This window comes from Chlamydotis macqueenii, chromosome 9 (assembly GCF_036417535.1).
Source record: "Chlamydotis macqueenii isolate bChlMac1 chromosome 9, bChlMac1.mat, whole genome shotgun sequence".
Classification (NCBI taxonomy): Eukaryota; Metazoa; Chordata; class Aves; order Otidiformes; family Otididae; genus Chlamydotis; species Chlamydotis macqueenii.
In genome coordinates, this window is record NC_141564.1 from 18,537,836 (window position 1) to 18,557,902 (window position 20,067).

Genomic DNA, 20,067 nt, shown 5'->3' on the forward strand with positions numbered 1-20,067 from the left:
TTTTCAAGTGGTTTCGCCTGCGAAAAGCATTTCACGGATGTTTTTCTTCCATTTCTCGTCACTTTCAAAGCCCCGGTACACACGGGAGAGGCAACGGCTGCAAAGCTCTCGGGTACGGGGAAATAAATGAGACGAGACGCACACCGGGTGAAAAAGTCTCGGAAGATTTCGCAACGTGGAGGAGGAAGAGAGGCTAGCAAATCCCCGAAGTGCTGGTCCGCAAAAAAAAGGCACTGTCATTCCTCCGCGAAAAGAAGTTTGGGGAGCCCTTCCCGAAGGGGGCCACAGGTAAGGGAACGTGCTTTCCTCTGCGTCAACGTGGTTTCAAGAGAAGGCAAAAAAAAAAAAGACAACCCAAAAAACCCTCGAAACCCGGCACACTCCAAACCCTCCGATACTTGTTAAAAATAAATTTTTTAAAAAACGACAATAACGATTCAAGCGCAGCCTGCGGGTCTCCCCAGCTCCTACCATCCCTCGCTCCGGGCGGGGGAAAGGACTCTCCCCGTCACGCACTCCGGCCCTGCTCCCCCTCAGCCCGCCCGCACCCCCGCTTCCTCGGGGGACCCCGCGGCGGCAGCGGGCCGGGCAGAGGCATCGGGACGGGGCCGCCGTGGAGGATCGGGCCGAGGAGCCGCCCGGTCCGGGGGTGCCTGGGGGGCAGAAGAAGCCCCCCGGTCGCGGCCCGGCGCCGCGCCCTCCCCGACCCGCCGCGGCGGGAGGCACCTACCAGCTGCTGCCGGACCCAGCGCAACATCCCCGGCGGCGCGGGTCGGGGCCCCCTCGGCAGTGCCGAGCCCTCCGCTGTCGCCGTTGCCGCCGCCTCAGGCCCGCCGTCCGCCGCGGCTCCTCGCCATGGCGCAGGAGCCCGACGCCGAGTTAGGAGCGGCACAGCCCCCCCGGCGCCCCAAGCCGCCGCGGCTGCCGGCGCCCCGCCGCCGCCATCACAGGGCCACCGCTGACACCCCCGCCGCTCCCTGCGCTACCGCCCGCCCCCAGGAAGTGACGTATCAGGGCGGGAGGGGGGGAGGTGGGAAGAGGGATGAGGGGTGGCGGGAGGGAGGAAAGGGGTGAGGGGATGGTGGCGGGGGTGGGGTGCTGCGGGCTACCCGGGCCTGGCCTGGCAGGGGTGAAGCGCTGGGCCCAGTTTCTTCACTGTCCCTGGGTCACAAGCGCCACGCGTGGGTCAGAGTGACTCCAGCCCAAACAACCTCCTACAGGGACTTGGGCAGGGGTGGCCTGGAAAAAAATCCCACCCTGCCCGTTGGGGAGCTCAGCCTGTCCGGTCTCGGGGCCTGTCAGCCAGGGCCTCAGAGCCTCTGGGACACCGCTTTTCTGGTGGAGTGAAGCTGTTTCACAATTCCATTGTTTCTCTCTTTGTTTTGCTGTTAAAAAAATGCAAAACATGCACATGTTGGAATAAAGACTTTGAAAAGAGGCCTGATAACCTTTGATTTAAACTTAAGTGCACAGTGTGTCAGTATCCCAAAGCAGGGCACACCTGTGCCGAGAGGGTCTGGCACCTTTCTCCTCCTGCTACTGGCAGTGTTGTGCTAAACCGCTGTTCGGTTAAAACTGCATGTTGAAATGTGTTGATGTCAGGTGGTGATCTCCTTGAAATCTTCCTTTTTGCTCTGAAAACGGCTACTATTTGTGAAAACAAAACAGCGTTCAGCTTCAAACACTTACGCACACCAATAAAAGTCTGCAGCTTCTAGCCTGTGTGGCTAAGAACTAAAGGAGATTATTTTAAGCAGTAAAGACCTGGGTATTTGTGACCAAATACTGTTGTCAGTGAAGTCAATGACAACTCTGACACTGAGAAGTCTTCTTGTGTGTGAAGATCAGAGTACTCTTCCTGCCATCCCCATTTGTTTCCAGGTAATGATGATACATAGCAGCGAATCATAATCGTATCTGCCATACAGCCAATGAAGCTTTTAGTGTTCAGTTAGAAATTTAGAACATAATTCAGGATTTAAGATAGATGATATAATGTCTGAACAACTGAATCTTGTGGTGAATGCTGATGGTTTAAGCATCTGCATTTAATTAGAAAAAGAACCTTAAAACAGTGGGGAATAAGACTGTTTTTATTAGGCACTTAGGAAAGCTAATGTTAGCAAAACTCTGTATTAAATGCTAGGCATTATTTCAAAACATTTTAAAACATCAAAGCTGAGTTTCAAACAGCTTGCAGTACCCTATTCATCTAAAGTGAAGTCTAAAATAACAGAGTGATTTCATAGCTATGGCATGTTGCCTGGAGAGGAGCCTTAAGCCAGAAGCTTAACTGATACACTCAATATTCTTGTGCTCCTCCTTTATCATTAGATGTAGAACGGGTTCCTGACCACTACACACTAAAAATCATATGCCATTTCTCTGAAGTGCAAGTCTATTTATTGCCGTGTCCCTGCCAAATTCAAGTGTGAGTTGCACTTTCTGCAAGCCTCTATTTCCATGGCTTGCAGTTGTGTTACATAAAGCTGCTTTGTGCTTCCTGTTCCAGGTTGCAGTAACGATATTATTTCACCAGACAAAACTTGGGAGCAATTTACAAGTTATTTGAACTCTGCAGTTTATTAACTTTAAAAAGTACATATTTTTAGTGGACAAAAGTATATTGCTAGGATGAAATTATTTTGCTATGTGTGGCAGAAGGCTCTGACTGCATTCCTTTTGCAATATACAGCAAAATTCCACCAGAATAACATCCTTGCCTAGCGTCCTGGCTTGTAAAACTTTGTGCTTTTAAAATCATTCAGGAGCCCACACTAGACATTTATGAAGTTCCATCTCATCCTTGAGAGATAAATAGTTTTCAGAAGAGAAAAACTGAAGCAGAGCAGCCAACCCAAATATTGATTAGCCAATAACACTGCAGCACTTCTGAAATCAAAGGTCAACTGTATTAAGAATGAAGATTCCCATATCAGAGATCCCACGTTAAAATATTGCCCTATGTTCTGGTTTTGTTAGTGAGGGGGGGCCTAAGGTGGTAGCTTCTGTAGGAAACTGCTAGAAGTCGCTCCCCTTTGTTCAGTGGACTCGGCCGGGCCTAGGGCGGACCCGCTGCTGGCCAAGGCCAAGCCAATTGGTAGCAGAATGTCCCGTGATAACGCCTCTGCGATAACGTATTTAAGTAGGGGAAAACAGGAAAAAGAGGAGGAGAAGATGTGAAGCAGCTGAGCGGGGGGCAGAGAGGGGGAGGCGCGAGCCTCATGGGCCTTGCAGGCCTCACCCTCTGGCCTCCCGCCGGGCAGCCGACTGGGCCCAACTCGGCCCGGCCTGGCTGCAAGAAGTGGAGAGATGAGAAGTGAATAAGATGTAAAAAGGATCCTGAGAGACGTCTGCCAGCCTGTTGTGAGGAACGGCTGCAGACGCCAAGGTCAGTGAAGAAGGAGGGGGAGGAGTAATGCGGCTCCTGGCCAAGATTCCTCTGCAACTCGTGGTGAAGACCATGGTGGAGCGGGTTGTCCCCCTGCAGCCCATGGAGGTCCACGGAGGGGCAGAGATCCACCTGCAGCCCGTGGAGGACCCCACGCCAGAGCAGGTGGAGGCCTGAAGGAGGCTGTGGCCCGTGGAGGGCCCGCTGGGACAGCTGTTCTAGAGGGACTGCACCCCGTGGAAGAGATGACCCACGCCGGAGCAGTTTCACGAAGGACTGTGGCCCGTGGGAGGGACCCCACGCTGGAGCAGAGGAGGAATGCGAGGAGTTCTTCCCCTGACGATGATACAGCGGCGTAAAACAACGCGTGATGAACTGACCGCGACCCCCATTCCCTTTTCCCCCCCCGTGCCGCTCGGGAGGGGAAGGTAGTAGAGATAATGTTAAGCCCGGGAAGAGGGAGGGGTGGGGGGGAGGTTATCTTGTTCCCTGTCTCATTCTCCTGCTAATTTTAGAAATAAATGAATAGTTTTCCCCAAGTCGAGTCTGTTTTGCCCCTGACGGTAACTTTAAGGATTTCTCCCCGTCCTTATCTCAAACCTTGAGCCGTTTTTCTTATATCATCTCCCCCTATTCTCTCGGAGGGTGGGGGGAGCGAGAGAGAGACTGCGTAGTCTGGTCCTGATCGGGGCTGAACTACAACACCCTGAAGCCACCTGAATTTGCACAGCTGGCTTATGCAGAAAAAAAAAGTAACTGCTGAAGAAAAGTCACCTTCTGATATGAAGATTAGGTTTAACCCATTGCCTAGGCTTTCTTGATGAGACTCCAAGCTTTCCAGTTAAATGTCTACAGAAGCAATGATTTCAGATGTTTGTTTAGCAAGACGAGGACACAAATATTGTCTGATACAATAATCTGTACACAAACATAAAAGCACACACTTAAATGTTAGGTCCAGCAAGCTTTTAATTCTGTATGCATGAGTAATTCTCATGTAATGAATTCTACTACTTTTAGGTTTATAAAATTAAATATTAGTAACCACAGAACCATTGCCTGAACATAGAACCATCAAATTGACACTAGGGCTGCTGATGTTACTCCTTGAGCTTGTTCTTGTGCAAGACATTCATGCATTTCCATTATTCTTGAATGGTGTTTTGGGGCCGTTCTTCAGCAGGAGCTGGTGAAGTGTTGGCGTGCCGTACAGCTGTATGGCCGCATCTAGTATGTGATAAGATGAGATGGAAGTGTGGCATCATGACAGAGGGTGAGCTGCCTCCAGAATTTCTTCCACCAGCCGCATCCTAGGTTACTGCCGCAGAGCAAACGAGGCACACGACAGCAAAGTGGCTGGTGCTCTCTGGTGCCCTGGCAGTGGGGCAGCCCAGGTCTTGTTTTGCAGCTGGGGAGCACCTCTGGCCTTTGAGGCCAAACAGAAAAACAGCAAAGCCTAAGAGGAGTGGAGCAGGGATGTAGGTTTGTGTAGCGAAGGACTAGCAATAGCTCCTTACAGTACACCGTTTTCCTGATGGATAATTCCTCTCACGCGCTATTTGTTTTTAATTAAGTATTTTGTTATTTCTTTAAATGAGTGTTTTAATCTATGCATTACTTATTTAGGTAACTACAGTGCTAATTAAAAATGTACACTAACTATAAAAATGCCCGTTTTGTTTCTCATCTATAGAGGGAAAGAGCTGCCTGAGAGACACAGAGTTTCTTCAAGCCATCTTTATTCCACAGACATTCAATTACTGGCTGAAGCACCAATTATATATAGATAATCAGTGGCTGATTTCCAGTCACAAGACTCTTCGTCTAAACGCACATGTGGATTCTTGCCTAGAGCAACCAGTCCTTAGAGAAAAGGTAAGAGAGTCAGAAAATGAACTGAGCTTTTTAAAGGAAAACCTTTTGTGTAGTTTCTTATTCCTTTTTTTTTTTTTTTGTGCTCTGCAAGAAATAAGATCAGATTAAATTACAGGATGCACAAGATGACATTTCCAAGATACTTACTGGATCTACACAACAGTGCATTATTTTGTTATTTCTTCTTCTTACCTATTCTCTCAATTGCTAAAACCTGGGTCCTGACTTAAGACCTCACCTTTCTATTATTGGTTTGTTTTTTTTTCTTTTAATTTGAAAGCTTCATTGACAGTGTAGAGCTTCAACTTCTACCCAACACATTGAGCTCAACAGAGCTGGATCCCAGAGTGCCAGGTTAGGGGCTCCATGTGCCATGCAGAAGGTCAAACCTGTCACACACACAGAGGACTTTGCGCTGCACCGTACTCCACAGAGAGACACTCTGCACTTACACGATCTCCTGGCTGTGTGGAATAGCCTGGCCTGCAAGTCAGAGAGTTTAGGGTCAGTGCTACTCAGTTTGCAAGGCCCCAGGATAACAGCAAGCTCAGGAAAGCTCAATAGTTAATCCTCACTTTAAGCCTCATTGTTAACTTTTCAATTATGTGTTGCCTGTAAGCCATTCTGTTTGGCTTGTGGCTTTCTCTAGAACTGCCTTTTTTTTTTTTCCCCTAGGGAAGCAGTCCAAGATTAGAGGAAATTGGAAATGTTTAAAAGCCATGCCTTATCTTCATAAAGCTGCGTATGACCAGAATGAAGACTAAAAAACTCTAGTTGTTCATGCCCTTTTTTAAATTTCTTTTTTTTTTTTTTAAAGGAAGAGCTAAATTTTGAACCCACAGCTCATAAGGTTTGGAACATCTCCAATGGCCCTGTCTTGATGGAAACTGGAGGACTCATAATCTTGCAAAACAGGGTTTTGTGAGGAAGTGTGTTAAGATTAGTCAGTTAATTGCTATAATATCCTGGACAGTGACATCATTTTGCTATTCTGTATTATAAACACAGACATCCTTATAAAATGTGGATTTTTCTCAAGACTCTTTAGTGATTTATTAAAATACACTTTTCCAACTAGTTAATTCTTACACTTGCCCTAATTTATATGCTCAAGTGAAAAATTGCCAGGTAGAAAAGGATGCATCTCAATGTTGAGATTTCTTAATAAACACTCATCTCATAATATATTCTACAGGGAAGGTTTTTTCTGCTCTGAAGCATCTCAGTTAAGACCACTGAGTAGATAATGAAAGACTGAATTCTGGAGAACACAGGGACTAGTATCCAGGTCTGTTGACACTAGTCTCTTAGGACACTACTGCTGTGACAACTGTCATACAAACACTTACACACCTAGGTATGTTACTTTGGAAAGAAATTTGAAATCTTTGTGGGAAAAGAGCATAGGAATTCTGTTCATGGCTGTACACACTCTCACTTGGCTTAACAGTTTATTTCAAAATAGTGTAACACCTACTATATGGGACGTTCTCCAGGTAGTGGGAGGTAGGATTTCAAACACCCTCATGTAGAACCTCCATTTCCCATATCTTGGAGGACAAACTACTGAATTTGATAGATGTTTTCTGAGAGGACTCTCTGGTTCAGACTTTGCAAGTCACGTAAGATGGAAAAACCTTTTGTTACTAAATCTCAGTGGGATTTAGATACGAAGTAAGCTTGTCATAACTAGGGGTCTATCTATATTATATATGTTTTATGTTGCCAGGGCTCAGCGTTTCTACTATTGGAGCTAGTTCATATAAAGCTAGCTTAAGATGTCCCTACCCTGCACTCAAATTACAAAGCAGGTATTCCTCAAGGTGTTCCTTGCTGAGCTGTTGGCTGTGTTGTAGCCATCTTAAATGCTGAAAACCTAACTATGGATCTTATCACTTCCAGCGATGAGCTATGATTACACAGGCTCCTCTTCAAGGCTCTTCTGTTTTCTCAACTCATCCAAGGATAAAGGCAGAAAAATTGAGGAGTGCCTTAATTCAGCGCTCTCCATCAACTCCCCACCATTTAAGTATGTGCATGAGTGGTAAGTGACAGGATATTACCCAGTGTCCGTGGGTTTGTCCCTGTCTCAAGCGTGTGAGAAATTAAACTGGTGGACAGTGACTCTAACTCTGTCCCTTCTTTGTACAGGTGTCTAAAAGGGTCATGGTTACTCCCTTGCTCAGGCATGTCCATGACAAAGCAGAGGGTACAGTGTGTCTGGGTTATGCAAAAACCTCAGCAAACACGGCAGAGACAGCTTGGAGGGGCAAGACAGACACCTTGGCAAGGTAAAGACAATTTCAGTGCTTCATCTGAAACTGATACAGCCACCTTGGGCTCTAAAGGACAAAATAAAAGAGCTTTGCCAATGCTGGCCATGAACACAGGTTTCAGATATACCAGTGGGTATGAGAAGGTCTCACAGATCAAGACAAAATCAGTAGTTTGCACTTACTCAACACTTTAGAGGCTGTTCATTGGTGCAGCTGTAAAAGCAATTTTTTTCTAACAGAGGTGCATTTTATACAGCATTTAGTGCATTTAGTGTTTGCCAAACAGAATAAGCTGGCAAACTACTTCTTCCTTCCAATACAGTGTTTACAGCAAAGTTTTTGGCACTTCAAAAATTGTACATTTAGCACATCTCCAGCTGATATTTGCTATGGGACCTATCTGCATCTCAGAATGAGTATCTTCAGTCTCTTAAGCACCACCATCCTTCCTACCTAAACCAAATGCTAACATGTATGCTAATAACACGCTCCATATCTTCACACAGATCTCCTGATCTGGTGTGGTGTGTCCACCAGCAACGCCATGCTCTCTCCAAACAGCTGCTCACCTCCCTCAGGGCCCTGAGGGTGCTAATGGAGTTTTGTGGACCTCAACAACCTCACATAGACCCTCCCTTCATCCTGCCCATGGGCCTGGGGGGCTCCATTTCAGCAGCCTAGGGCTGCCCATCCTGCCCAAATGAGAGCATGTGATGCTAATCTCCAGCCCTGTCTGGTCATAGACCTGTTGATTTGGACTAAACTGATGATCTGATCTCTTAGTTGAAGATGGCCACCATCTCCAGGCTGGCCCTGATTCCTCGCTAGGGTGGTGGTATAGTCCCTGGTCTGTCAGTCTGGGGATCTCCCACCACTCCCTGCCCCTCCAGGGGCCTCTGTCCCGTGCTGTGCCCAGTGCTGGTTTGTACACATCAGTCATGCTTTCCTCACCCCCGGACACGGCACATTGTAATTTAGTTTAGGCTGGTGCTGATGGTTTTGAATAGCAATCACAAACAAGATTTTGGGGTAAACATAGTAAAGTGGTGTTATCTATCCCCTGCTCTTGGGGAATTAGACTTTACTGGCCTTCAGGATGGAGTACCATAATTAAGTACCATTAATTTTAGCACAAGTTTTATGTCATATAACAAAAGTATATGTATAGCCTAATGAGAGATCATGGTACTACTGATACCACAACACTTCCGCATTTCACTTCTGGCTAAGCTTCAAGAAAAGACACGTAGGCTCAGAGTTTCACAGACCTGTCTATAATTTCACAGTCAGACTTCAGAACTAACTACAGTAATAAATAAAATAACAGGAAGTCTTTAACACTTCTTAAACTCAAGCTGTATAAATCTGAAACTGGATACTCAAAATTTGAGTGTATATGTGTATTTTATTTATTTATTTAAAATATCCATTTGTGGCCTACTGTTCTAGAAGTAGGATGCAATGATCTAGCATGCAGGGATGTCTGCGGTCTCTGCAGACGAAGAAGAATAGCTGTGAACATGACAGATGATGTTCCTGCAGCCATATGAGACAAAGAACCATATGGCTGCTCTGTCTGAAGTTCTTACAGTGCTTTATGTCTTCAAAGTGCTGCAGCAAAACATTGGCTGATTAACATAATGAAAGCATTTTACAAATGATTCCTAATTATTTTTGCAAGTGTAAATGATGATGCTGACACGTGAGGTTTTTTTGCTGTGCCTGATGAATACTGAGTTCTCATTTTACTGAGTACTGCAATCAAATTTAGAACAAATGTTATATAAGTGCATAAGCAATCCTAATCCTAATCTCTTTTCTGCTGTCTCACTTTCACCATCTAGGCCTGCTGCAGCTGTAAATCTATAAATCTCCCATATTTCGTTATTTCCCTGCGTATTTTTAGTTTTGTTTCCCAATCGCCTTTCTTCTTCTGAAAGCACGCATTTTTAGTTGATAATGGTTCTAATGCAATGAGAGGTCTGGGTTTTAGCCTTCTGCCAGTTTTCTTATTGTACTGTGTGTTTGATCACAGCTCTTGCTACACTGGTGCCCAATCCTATAAGATTTTAAGCCTCACCCGCTTGCAGCACCTATTGGAACAAACCTAGAGGTCTTTGAACATTTTTTACTCTGCCCTTAGTTGAATATCTATTGTTTCCAATGTTTTATTCATATCAGAGAGGTTGGCTGAGGGTATGTCAACAATGCATAATTCAAAGTAGCCAGAAGATATCGAAGATGGCTGTAAACAAACCAGTTGGTATTAAATCAGTTTTAGCTTTGCTGCACTGAATTCTCTGTGGGCAACCTGACCCTGTTTCTGATTTTACCCTAGGATTTGTGGCACTGGTATAAGAAGAAATTATTTCACTGGCTTTACGAAATATGGCCAGGAGGGACAGGACCCTGTACAGATTTAAATGCTGGACTCAGAAAAACAAGGGAGAGAGCGCTAGTGATTGTGTTTTGTGATAGATTTCCAGATGTTTTGGAATTTATCAGCTTCATAAAATTCAACAAAAACTCATTAAAATAATCCACATATCAATTAAATCATCTTATGGCAATTATTATTCTTATTTTTTTATGAAAAAATCCCTTTTATTGAACTGTATTTTTTATTGGGAATATTTCTAAGGGTGTACAATAGCAAAAGATAAGTATTACAGCTGAGTGGTTCACAGCATATAATTTATCCAGTTAATTTGATTTCTTTGTATTTGTCTACAAATTGCTTATAATTTTATGTAATTAATTCATTACATGAACCTAATTGCTAAAATAGCTGTGAGATCGTCCAGCTGAAATAAATAGCAGGCTTTTCATTCATCTGAGTGGGAACAGTGCTAGACCACTGGAGGTTTATTCCTACTCTGTAAATGTTACCAAAGTTATTTTTTGGAAGTACCGAAAGAATGAGCTGTTTCATATTTGACATATTATTCCTTCTATTTCTTGCTTGCTAAAACAGGAATCATTCTTAAGCAGAGAATATTCACATTTATAAATTGGTGAGTGAGTCCTGCAAGTATTCTCAATTATTTTTTTTTTACTATCATGCCTCCCCATGAATCTATTTTCTAGAATATATGTGGAAGAAACCCAACACAATCACTGTAAATGTATTTACAAATTGAAACTTATATTTACGGTAACTCTTTCTGTGGAATCCACACAGATTAACCAACTTTTGCCTTGCATAACTAACCTTTGGTGACGTGATACATAATATTACCTGGTCAGAGGCTAAAAGAACCCATGCAGTCCAAAACTTAGTGCCTGTCAATGGAAATAAGAGCTCAGGTGTCTGTCTTCTTTTCCAGTTATATCGGTTGATTTAATTACTGCTGTTGCACCGCCACACAAATCATGCTTCTTTCACAACCAGAACTCTAGCATCACAATTAAAATGATGGTGACATGAATTTCCTAGACCCTTGACAATTTACAGATTTCATGACAGGTGCTACAGTCCCCTGCTAAAATGTAAGGCAACAGCTCAGCATAGAACACTCAAGCATATGTTACTAGATGTCAAGCAATAGCAAGCAAAACAATAGCATTTCATGTTTTTTAAGTAACTCTATTTCCTTTTGTTTTGCTTATCCCCAATTTTGCTCGTTCCACAAAAATATATTCAGAAACTTCAATGTCACTGTCATCAGTTCTGAGGTAAGCAACCATTTTCTAGAAAATCAAATGGGCAGTGGTTTTCCAGCCCCATGCTCCTGCCCAGGGAAGGACCTGCTGCACCAGCCGACTCTGGTCATCCAGTTGCTCCTAAAAATCAATTACAAAGGCTCAACATCCCCCAAAGTGTTATGTTTTTCTGAACCTCTAACCTAGATCTTCTTCAGCAGAAGATAATTTTTTTTTCTTCTTATCCTGGACTGAATACGAGGAACAATAGTGAGCAATAGCTTTGTACTATCTGAAAATAGTCCTTCTTCCTTAACCTGAAGAACACTCAGTTTACTCAAGTTTTGCTCATAAAATCTGTGATTATTTTTTGTTGCTTTCATCTGGACTTTTACCTGTTGACCACCTCCTTTCCAAATTGCCAAGGACCAAACAGGGCTGGTCCTTTAACTGAGGCCTTATCTGTATTGCACGGAGTGGTAAAATAATTTCACTTATCTTGCATACATTTGTATAACTCATAACAGGATACAGTGGTTTCCCCCCCCCCCCCCTAGTGATTATATTGTTCACTACTGGTCAATGTATGCTCTGCTATGACGTTTTAAACTTCTTTTCCCACAGGCCAAATCAGTCGCTTTATATCTAATATTAATGCAATTTATTATTCTTAAGTAATTCCTATTTTACCACTGATCATTTTTTAGAACCACCCAGACTATTTATATAGTTTACCAAGATTATTTTGAATTTGGCTCCTCTCCTTCAAAGTGCCTCCCAGCTTGGTGTCATCTGCATAGTATTCCCTAATCTGAATGCTTAATAAAAGTACTGATTAGTATTGGACCCAGAACAGATTCACACAGGAACCATCCTTCCATTTTCACAATGAAAATGGAGTTGACCAGCACTAACTCTTATTATCCTTTGAAAACAGATCATTTCCAGTGCACCTGACATGCATGGCCACCCTGGAGCCTTTCCTGAGCTAAACAGGGTTCTGGGTTAGTCAAAGACTTCATTACAGAGCACGCAGATGGCTAAAACAATTGTTATGGAACTGTGTTAGCCCTTTGGAGAAATGCCACCTAAAAGTACCTGAAAGTGATATGGACAAAGTGCGTTGTCCAACCTGTACATTTTTAAGGATATTCTGCAAGGTGCCAGCTGAGTTAGCCCTTCTGCGTATTGCCGGAGAGTCACCTGTACTGCAGGTGACCCAGAAAGCAGGGCAGTTAACAGCTGAGGTTAGATCATCTACACAGTCGCTAAGCTTCCTTATGTTCCTTTTTTCACTTCTCATTTTATTGCATCTCCAGCTCTGGTGCTGGACTGGTGCTGCCCTCAGGAATACCAGTCTTGGCTGTGAAACCATCATGAAAGCCACTCTGAAGAGACGTACGTGTGCTTGCCTGTCTGTCGTACGTGGTCAGACCAGCAGGCATTTCTCATGACATTTTTGGGAGAAAGACCAGAGAAACTGAGCCACTCATGAACATATTCAAAATTTATCAAGATAAACCCAGCTACGGTTTATTTATTCTTAATAGATTTTTCTTTTTTGACCTTACCTGTCTTTCTATTTGAACACACATATCTTTGAGCTGAATAAGGAACTGGGAATTTGCCTGTATAAAGGCACACATAAATGAAAGGAAAAAATCCTTCTTTTGATAGAAAAAGCTGTTGCTCAGAAAATAATCTGTAAGGAAAGATTATTAACTCTTTTATTTCAGATTTCAGAATCTGATTTTCATTCTGTGATTGAAGCTCACTATTAACAGTATAATTTAGATATCAGATTTGCCTGTTCTCTTCTGCTGCCAACCTGTATTTGGTTTCAGGGTTCTAATGTTGACTATTGACCTATTTAAATATTCACCAGCAACCTTCTGCCAAGGTGGATTAATTCACCATCTCGTGTCCCTGTCAAGTTGTCAATTTGTCAGATATTTTTCAGTTGCCAGTGCCCTTTATAGTGACAATGATGGCATACAGCTGAGCAACAGTTTTTCTGTTGGTATCTCCTGTTACAGAAAAGCTCTCAAATATTTGAGTAGCTAAAGCTTTCTGTCTTGGCAGGTCTGAAAAATAGGCTTTTAACCGAGAAGCAATAAGTGTATACAGAAAGGAACTGATGTTCCATCTTGTTTGATTTATGATGGCGAGGGCCTGTAACACCAATATGAAAGTTACCTCTAAAGCTAAAGAAACACTGTCAGTTTTTATACCCACTTTATTTTTCATCCAGAACTGTGAAGAAAAGACATTAATATTGATCATGGAAGGATTCTGGCTCTCCCTCCAGTGATAGTCAGAATAAACGCCATGTCAGTCTTTGATAGTATATGGAATCATTAGTTTATTTACTGAATCAATAATTAGTCATTAATTAATTATCATTATACATTATATTTATTTAATATAAGATTGTTTATGTTATAATTCATACCAGTGCCTTAAAAAAAAAAAACCCAGATTTCTTTTGGTTACCTCAACTTTTAGAACACCTTTCTGGGGGACACTTTAATCATAAACATTCAAGACATTCTCCTGCAACTGATGATTAACGTATTGAAAATCAAGTCAGCTGCATCAAGTGCACAAATCTCTTTTTATAGCTCAAGTACTTCCAGCTTCCAGTGAGTATTAAAAACACAAATTAAATAAAACAGCTTTCCAAAGCAAGGAAACTCTTTTGAAGTTTATAGAGACAAATGTTTATCTATGTATTTTGGAGGTATTTAGAAGTGGTAGTCATCCAGGAAGAAGCCTCAGCAAGCCAGTGGTGTTACAACAGGGATGTAAATGGGATGAGAATGAAGCCCTTGTGTTCCCAGACACGCTTTTTAGGCCAACCTACCATTGAGGAAAGGGATTTTCCCTCTCTTAGTCATGTGCCCAAAGGCATATCTGATGCACAGGGTGAGCAGAATGCACCCCAGCCTGACAGGAGGTCAGAGTCCATGACACTTCCTTGCAGCCATGAGCATCCCAGAAAGGCATCGCCAGAAAGTGTTGACCCCAATATGGCCTTTTGAAGCTCAAACCTCTCTAAATCCATCTCCAAGGACATGCTTGCAAAGACTTAAAGGAAACTCTAGCTTTAGCTAGAGCTCTAGCTTGAAACCAGACTTTCTACCTAATTACATAGAGGCCCTGACTTCTGACACTCACTGACTTCCCAGCTGTTTGGCTCCAAGTCTAGAGAGGGCATCAGTTTTCCTTTAGTTAAACATGGTAGAGACAGAAAAACATTTAATAAGCATCCAAAAAATCTTACAGACATGATTGTTAGCTATGTTAAAAAAGATGACTAAGCACACACAGATATGCATAGTTAAAACTATGCCTGCCTGACTAGAAACAAGCTGGGCAGATATCCTATCCCGTTTGCTAAAAGCGGTTTGCATAAGGTGATCCGTTTCACCGTAGTTTGCAATTCTGTTTAGCAGGTGCTGTATTAGCAAATCTATCATTAAATAAATATGACACAAATGTAATTCTACACGTGGGGTCGCTTTCACAAGGCTTTGGACATGTTACAAATTGGTACACGGATAGGCTGCACTATATAAGATCAGATAGCTAAGGCTGCAGCCTGTACTGTATACATTTCCACTCTGGTAGCAATGTAATGATGCTGCTAGGTTAAGAGTAATATTAAAAAAAAAAAAAAATCCCACAACAAATCCCTGTTTCCTGGAGAATAATTCATCTTTTTTTTTTTTCAGTTTCAATAAAGGCTGAACAACTGTGTTTGAATTGGAGAGAGAAAAGGAAGGAAATGATGTGTGGATACGGAGAGTCAATCTCCTGGGAGATTAGTTCTAACAGGTCCATGGAAGTAAACCGCTTTCCATCATCCTCAGGCTTCAGTGATGCTCTTGCAGGCACTCAGCTACACAAGCAAGGACTGGGCAAACCAGGAGCATCATTCAAGACCAAAGTTAATGGGGTGCACATTACTTTTGCACCCCAACTGAGTTCCAGAACTAGTATGGTCAAATAATTATTTGTATTTGCATTTTTTGTTCATATTTAGCCCATAGGGCTGTGAGCTGGCTGTACCAACAGTGTGTTTCCTGAGGACAAATAGTCCCCGTCCTTCCAATGCTGCAATTAAAGGAAAGATAAGATGTTCCTATAAATGTCAAAACCTGGCTTCAGAATATTCTATTACTTTGCCACCTGCTTGCTTACGGCTTTCCATTTTGTTCAAATAGCAGGTGAAATTTAACTTCTCTGGTTCTGACAAAAATTATATACATATATATATAACACACTTGACAGAGACATACAGAACAAATTTTTGAATCGTTGGTGTTTGATTTGCCCCAGTGAGCAGATCTGCCACACAGAGGTGCTCTCCTGAGGTACTTCTCACGCACCAAGAAGTGACTGATCATTTTGCAGATTGCAGGAAAATTATCTGTTCCAGTCTTCTCCTTGGGCTCCTCAACAACCTGGTGAGTCAGGAGCTTGGGGCTTTGTGTCGTATCATAGTATTGTTTCCATTACATTTCCACAATTCACCTTTTAATGCTCTCTTCAAGAGCTGCTACAGAATTGCTAAGTTAATTTTAAGGCATTTATTTTAGTAGTTAATGGTAGTGTAGATTCCCAGGCCAGTTTGACCTCTTAGTCTAAACTTTCTCCTCCCACAGGCCAGGCAGTTTCACTTGGTACCTCCCATATGCAGGCCCTACTTTTTGGTGAAACAAGGTATTTTTAGTTCTTAATAGAAAAAAGAACCAATTATTTACTTAATGCCTTCAAATGAGGAGGAACCCAGCCCTCCCTTATGAAGCTGTTGCAATGTCCAATCACCTCTTTGCCAAAAATGGAGGCAAGACTTCACCCTGAATCTGATTTAAGGTATCCACTGGATTTAGGAGTCGCTTGTACTTCAAAGTCTAGAGAGTCCAATACTATCAGATATTTGTGTAAATATTTACAAACTACTGTCTAGTCACCACTTCACCTTTGCATTAATCCACTAAACGGATTAAGCTTTTCAAGATTTTCACTGGGAGCTTTGTTCATTTTCCAGGGCTCAGTTTACTCCTCCAGCTTGGTTTGCAGGCAGGCAGTGCTTTGTGGGGAATCAGATGGCCAGAAGCAGAATGAATAAAATATTACAGATCAAAATCAGAAAGAAAGAGGCACCTGCAAAGGCAAAACAATGCCTCAGTTTAATTGTTTGGTGTGGGAAAACAGTAACACTACCTGGCATGTCCCAGCAAAACCAGGGATTTCATGCCACTGTGACCCAGCTCCAGTGCAGCGCATGGTGCCAAGGGGGTTTTGCAGAGACCTTACGCTGGTCAGAGGTAATTTCAGAGGTGAGATACTCTTTAGGGTGCCACATGGTATAGGGAGAGAGAGAGGCTCTTCCCAAAGTGCCCAGTTGAGGTGCATAGAGATGAAGCCCTGGGAATGAGTACAATGCGGGGGTTTTGCAGCCAAGTTAAGGTGGCAGGAGCTGCCCCAGCCACTCAGTCTTCCCTGACCCACAGCTGCTCTGCTCTCACCTTGCACCAGGGGTGGAAGAGGTCTCAGATACCCATCAGGCTCACTTATATATATATATATACACACACACACACACACACACACACACATATATACATATCTACATATATATACACACATACACATAAGTCTTTCTTACATATTTATTTTTTGCTGCCCAGACCAGCTTCCCCATTGAGTTTGCCATTAGCTGGGCCAGTACGGAGAACCTAGAGCAAGCCCTGACCTTCACTTTTTTCAGAGGCGCAGCTTGCCTTTGCAGCTCTGGTGCGAGGTGGGGCTAAGCCTCACCCCCTGCGGCTTCCTCACACCTCCACGCAGGAAGTAGAGAAAGGCTGTCGCGCCCTGAAAACAACCGCATCCAACAGCCTCCTGACGTGGACATCAATGCAACCTCCGCCTGGGAGCACGACGGGTCGCTCCCGCCCCTCGGCAGCCCTGGATGCATCGCAGTGAATCCAGCTTCTCCTCCCACTCCCTGTGAGCTCATTAGAAAAATATTGCTGCCAGGAGGCAGCAATTCGCAGCGGAGAGGTTTAGAAGCACAACTGGGGCTCCGGTCCTGCTCCGTCGTGTTCAGGCTGGAGGGGGGCTCACCCTCCCAGGCCAGCTTTAGTGCAGCACTCCGTTTTGAAAGGGGATGGAGAAACACCACCATTTTTAAGGGGCAGAGAAGTAATCTGGTAATTAATTGCCTTCATGGTTACATGCTCAGCTTTCCGCTGTTTGCACAAATGATCACAAACAGGAAGACTGATACCACTGGAAACCTTGGGCTACCTCTTGAGGCAGAGATAATCGTTTATCGCATGCTTAGGCAGTCAGTAAACAAACAATAGCATTTTACACTTCATTTGTCAGCCTACAAGATACAAATTGTATTCATGTTTTATCTCTATATCCCTCTTACAGAGTGCTGTCATGCAATTTGCACTGAATTTTTTGAATTAGCAATAATTATAAGTAGAAATACACTACTGAGTAAATTATATAGTCACTTGCCATTTCCCCAAGAAGTACACTGGTGCTCTGTTTCGGTTCCCATACTCATCTGCACCTGCTAGAGGGAAAAGGTCAATGTGGCTGGAAAATATAATCAAAAGCAAGCTGAACCATTCCAGAGAAGAGTGGTCAGTATTTGTGAAGCACAAATATTCCTGTACAATAAGCTGGACTAATCAGGATTATCAGCATTTCTCAAGCTACATTTTCGGATACTTGCTACAAATATCTGAAGAACATTACACGGAGGAGTTGGGTTTTTTTTTTCAGTTTAAAGCACAGTGAAGAATCAGGCAAAAAACCAAATGCAAGTCATATATATTTTTGTAAAAGCATTGATGCCTGTTTGCTTGCCCCAGCAAGGTTCAAAGAGCTCTCTGGTCATTTCTGAGAACTCAGAAGCATCATGGGAGACAAACCTCTTCCTGCGTGCAGCGGAGACTGTTGCTTGGTGACATTCAGCATCTAAATAGAAGAGGATGGCACAACATTCGGCTTTGGGGGAAAGCGAAACCCAAAGAGACATTAGCTCTAAGTCTGACATTCAGTGGTCCTTCTCTGTGGACCATTCTCACCGGCACTGCATGTCTTTCATTCACGGGGATCAGCGGCACACAGGAAAGCTAATACGAATCTTAATGGCATCAACCTGCTCAAGGACACCTCAGCACTGAGGTGATGAATTTCTGTTCTTATCTTGTCATAGACTGTACAAATGGGGCATAACTGTTTACTCTGCAATGCTTGAAATAATTCAGGAGACTCTTCCAGTAATTTTTAAATGGCTTTAAACTTCCAGCCATTATGCTCACAAGAAACTGCTTTTACTCTGTCTGTTCTTTGTTTCTGCCCCAAACACCCTTTCCACTCAAATACAGCCTCAGTTTCAAAGCCTATGGAGCACACAGTTCCTCAAACATTTCCACAAAGCATCTGTAAGCTGCACAGTATAAATTTCTGTGATAGTATGTAGCTTGGAAGCTAAACACAGGTGATAGAAACAAGGATACTTTTAGAGGCATGAGCTTGTAGTCATTTAAAACCTGAATACAGAACTGAACAACAGAACAGCTAAAACTCTCTGATTTAGACCATCTTCATTCAACACAGACAGAAGCAAGCACAATCAAAAATCATCATGTATGAGACAGGAGTGAAAAGTAGCTGCAGTATCCTGTGCCACTTGTTGGCAGCCAATGCACCTGGAAAAAGGTTTGACATTGGCTAAGGAAGAGCTCATGCAGGGATAGCAGGGACTACGATATCAGCGTGTCCTCAGCTCAGCCTGTATGAATAGACATCCTGGATAGACATTGTCTTAAAGATACCTGTAAACAAATTCTAGCTGCTTGTTATGAAAGCAATGTAATAGAAATATGTCTCTGTCCTGCAATATATTTATAAAGGGCTTGGTACAGTGGGACGGGATCCACTCAATTCTCCAAATAATAGATGATAATTCCTAAGGTGTCCTGCTCACCTGTTGCTACACCCTCAGTGCCATTTCCAGTGCCTATGCCCATTTATTTCCTCTACTCTGATGCTCCAGAATCTACTAACAAGCTATGTTAAACTGATCTGTATAAACATATAATAAATGCATCACATTGCCTTATTGCAGAGGGAAGGTAGTTTAACACCATCCTTTCCACCAAGCATCCCACTTCAAATCACTTCTCGCCACGCCTCTGATCCCTGGACTCCCCTCTCCCAAACACGAGGTGTTTCTGTCCTACTGTGCAGCCTCAAGCTGGGGGGCCCTGTTCCCTGCTACCTCCCCTGCCAGGGCCATGTCTGAGCCAGGTAACTTTTGTAAATGGTTCTTTCATGTGAAATGCAGCCTGGTTTTGCACTCCAGGTCGAAAGGCACCACCAGTGAGCAACATCAGCCATAAGACTGGATTCCTCTCCAGCTCTACTGGGACTCAAGAGAACTAGATCCCACTAACGCTTGCAGAGTTATCCTGTTACGAGCAAACCAGAAGTACCAGCAGGCTCAAGCCTAGGACCTTTGCTTATAAGGCTCTTTATAAAATAATTACTCTGCTGAAAGGCTTCGGTAAACTCACTCTCTTATTACAATGGACTCTCTTACAGCTTCCCTCGCTTTATGGCCATTCCTTATTTATACCACTCAAATTTCTTGCCTCATTAGTCTGTCAGTATAATAGAAGTCCAGTTGAATTTAATTTATTTACTGTTTAATAATTGCCTTTGTTTTAACAAAGTGACATGCATTTGTCTGCATTTGCAGAAATCTGGAATATAATGGGAGCGAGGGATTAAAAAAATCCATCAGGGCTTTTAAAGACTTTAGTCATTCACATAAACAGCCAGAAGACTGCA

At 43.2% G+C, this 20,067-nt stretch overlaps 1 protein-coding gene and 1 long non-coding RNA gene across 13 annotated transcripts in view; both read right to left on the bottom strand.

The window, feature by feature from the left end:
* ATP11B (ATPase phospholipid transporting 11B (putative)) overlaps nt 1-926 on the bottom strand; it is a 68,777-nt gene extending 67,851 nt beyond the window's left edge. For all 12 annotated transcript variants that reach the window (XR_015259314.1, XR_015259315.1, XM_086754222.1 and 9 more), the window contains exon 1: nt 731-926. Coding sequence is in view for 10 of the 12 variants with exons in the window: in XM_086754222.1 (XP_086610348.1) it covers nt 731-757 (27 nt within the window). In the remaining 2 variants the exon portion in view is untranslated. The remainder of the gene's footprint in view (nt 1-730) is intronic.
* LOC147599723 (uncharacterized) overlaps nt 1-20,067 on the bottom strand; it is a 344,381-nt gene that overhangs the window by 288,025 nt on the left and 36,289 nt on the right. The window lies entirely within an intron of this gene.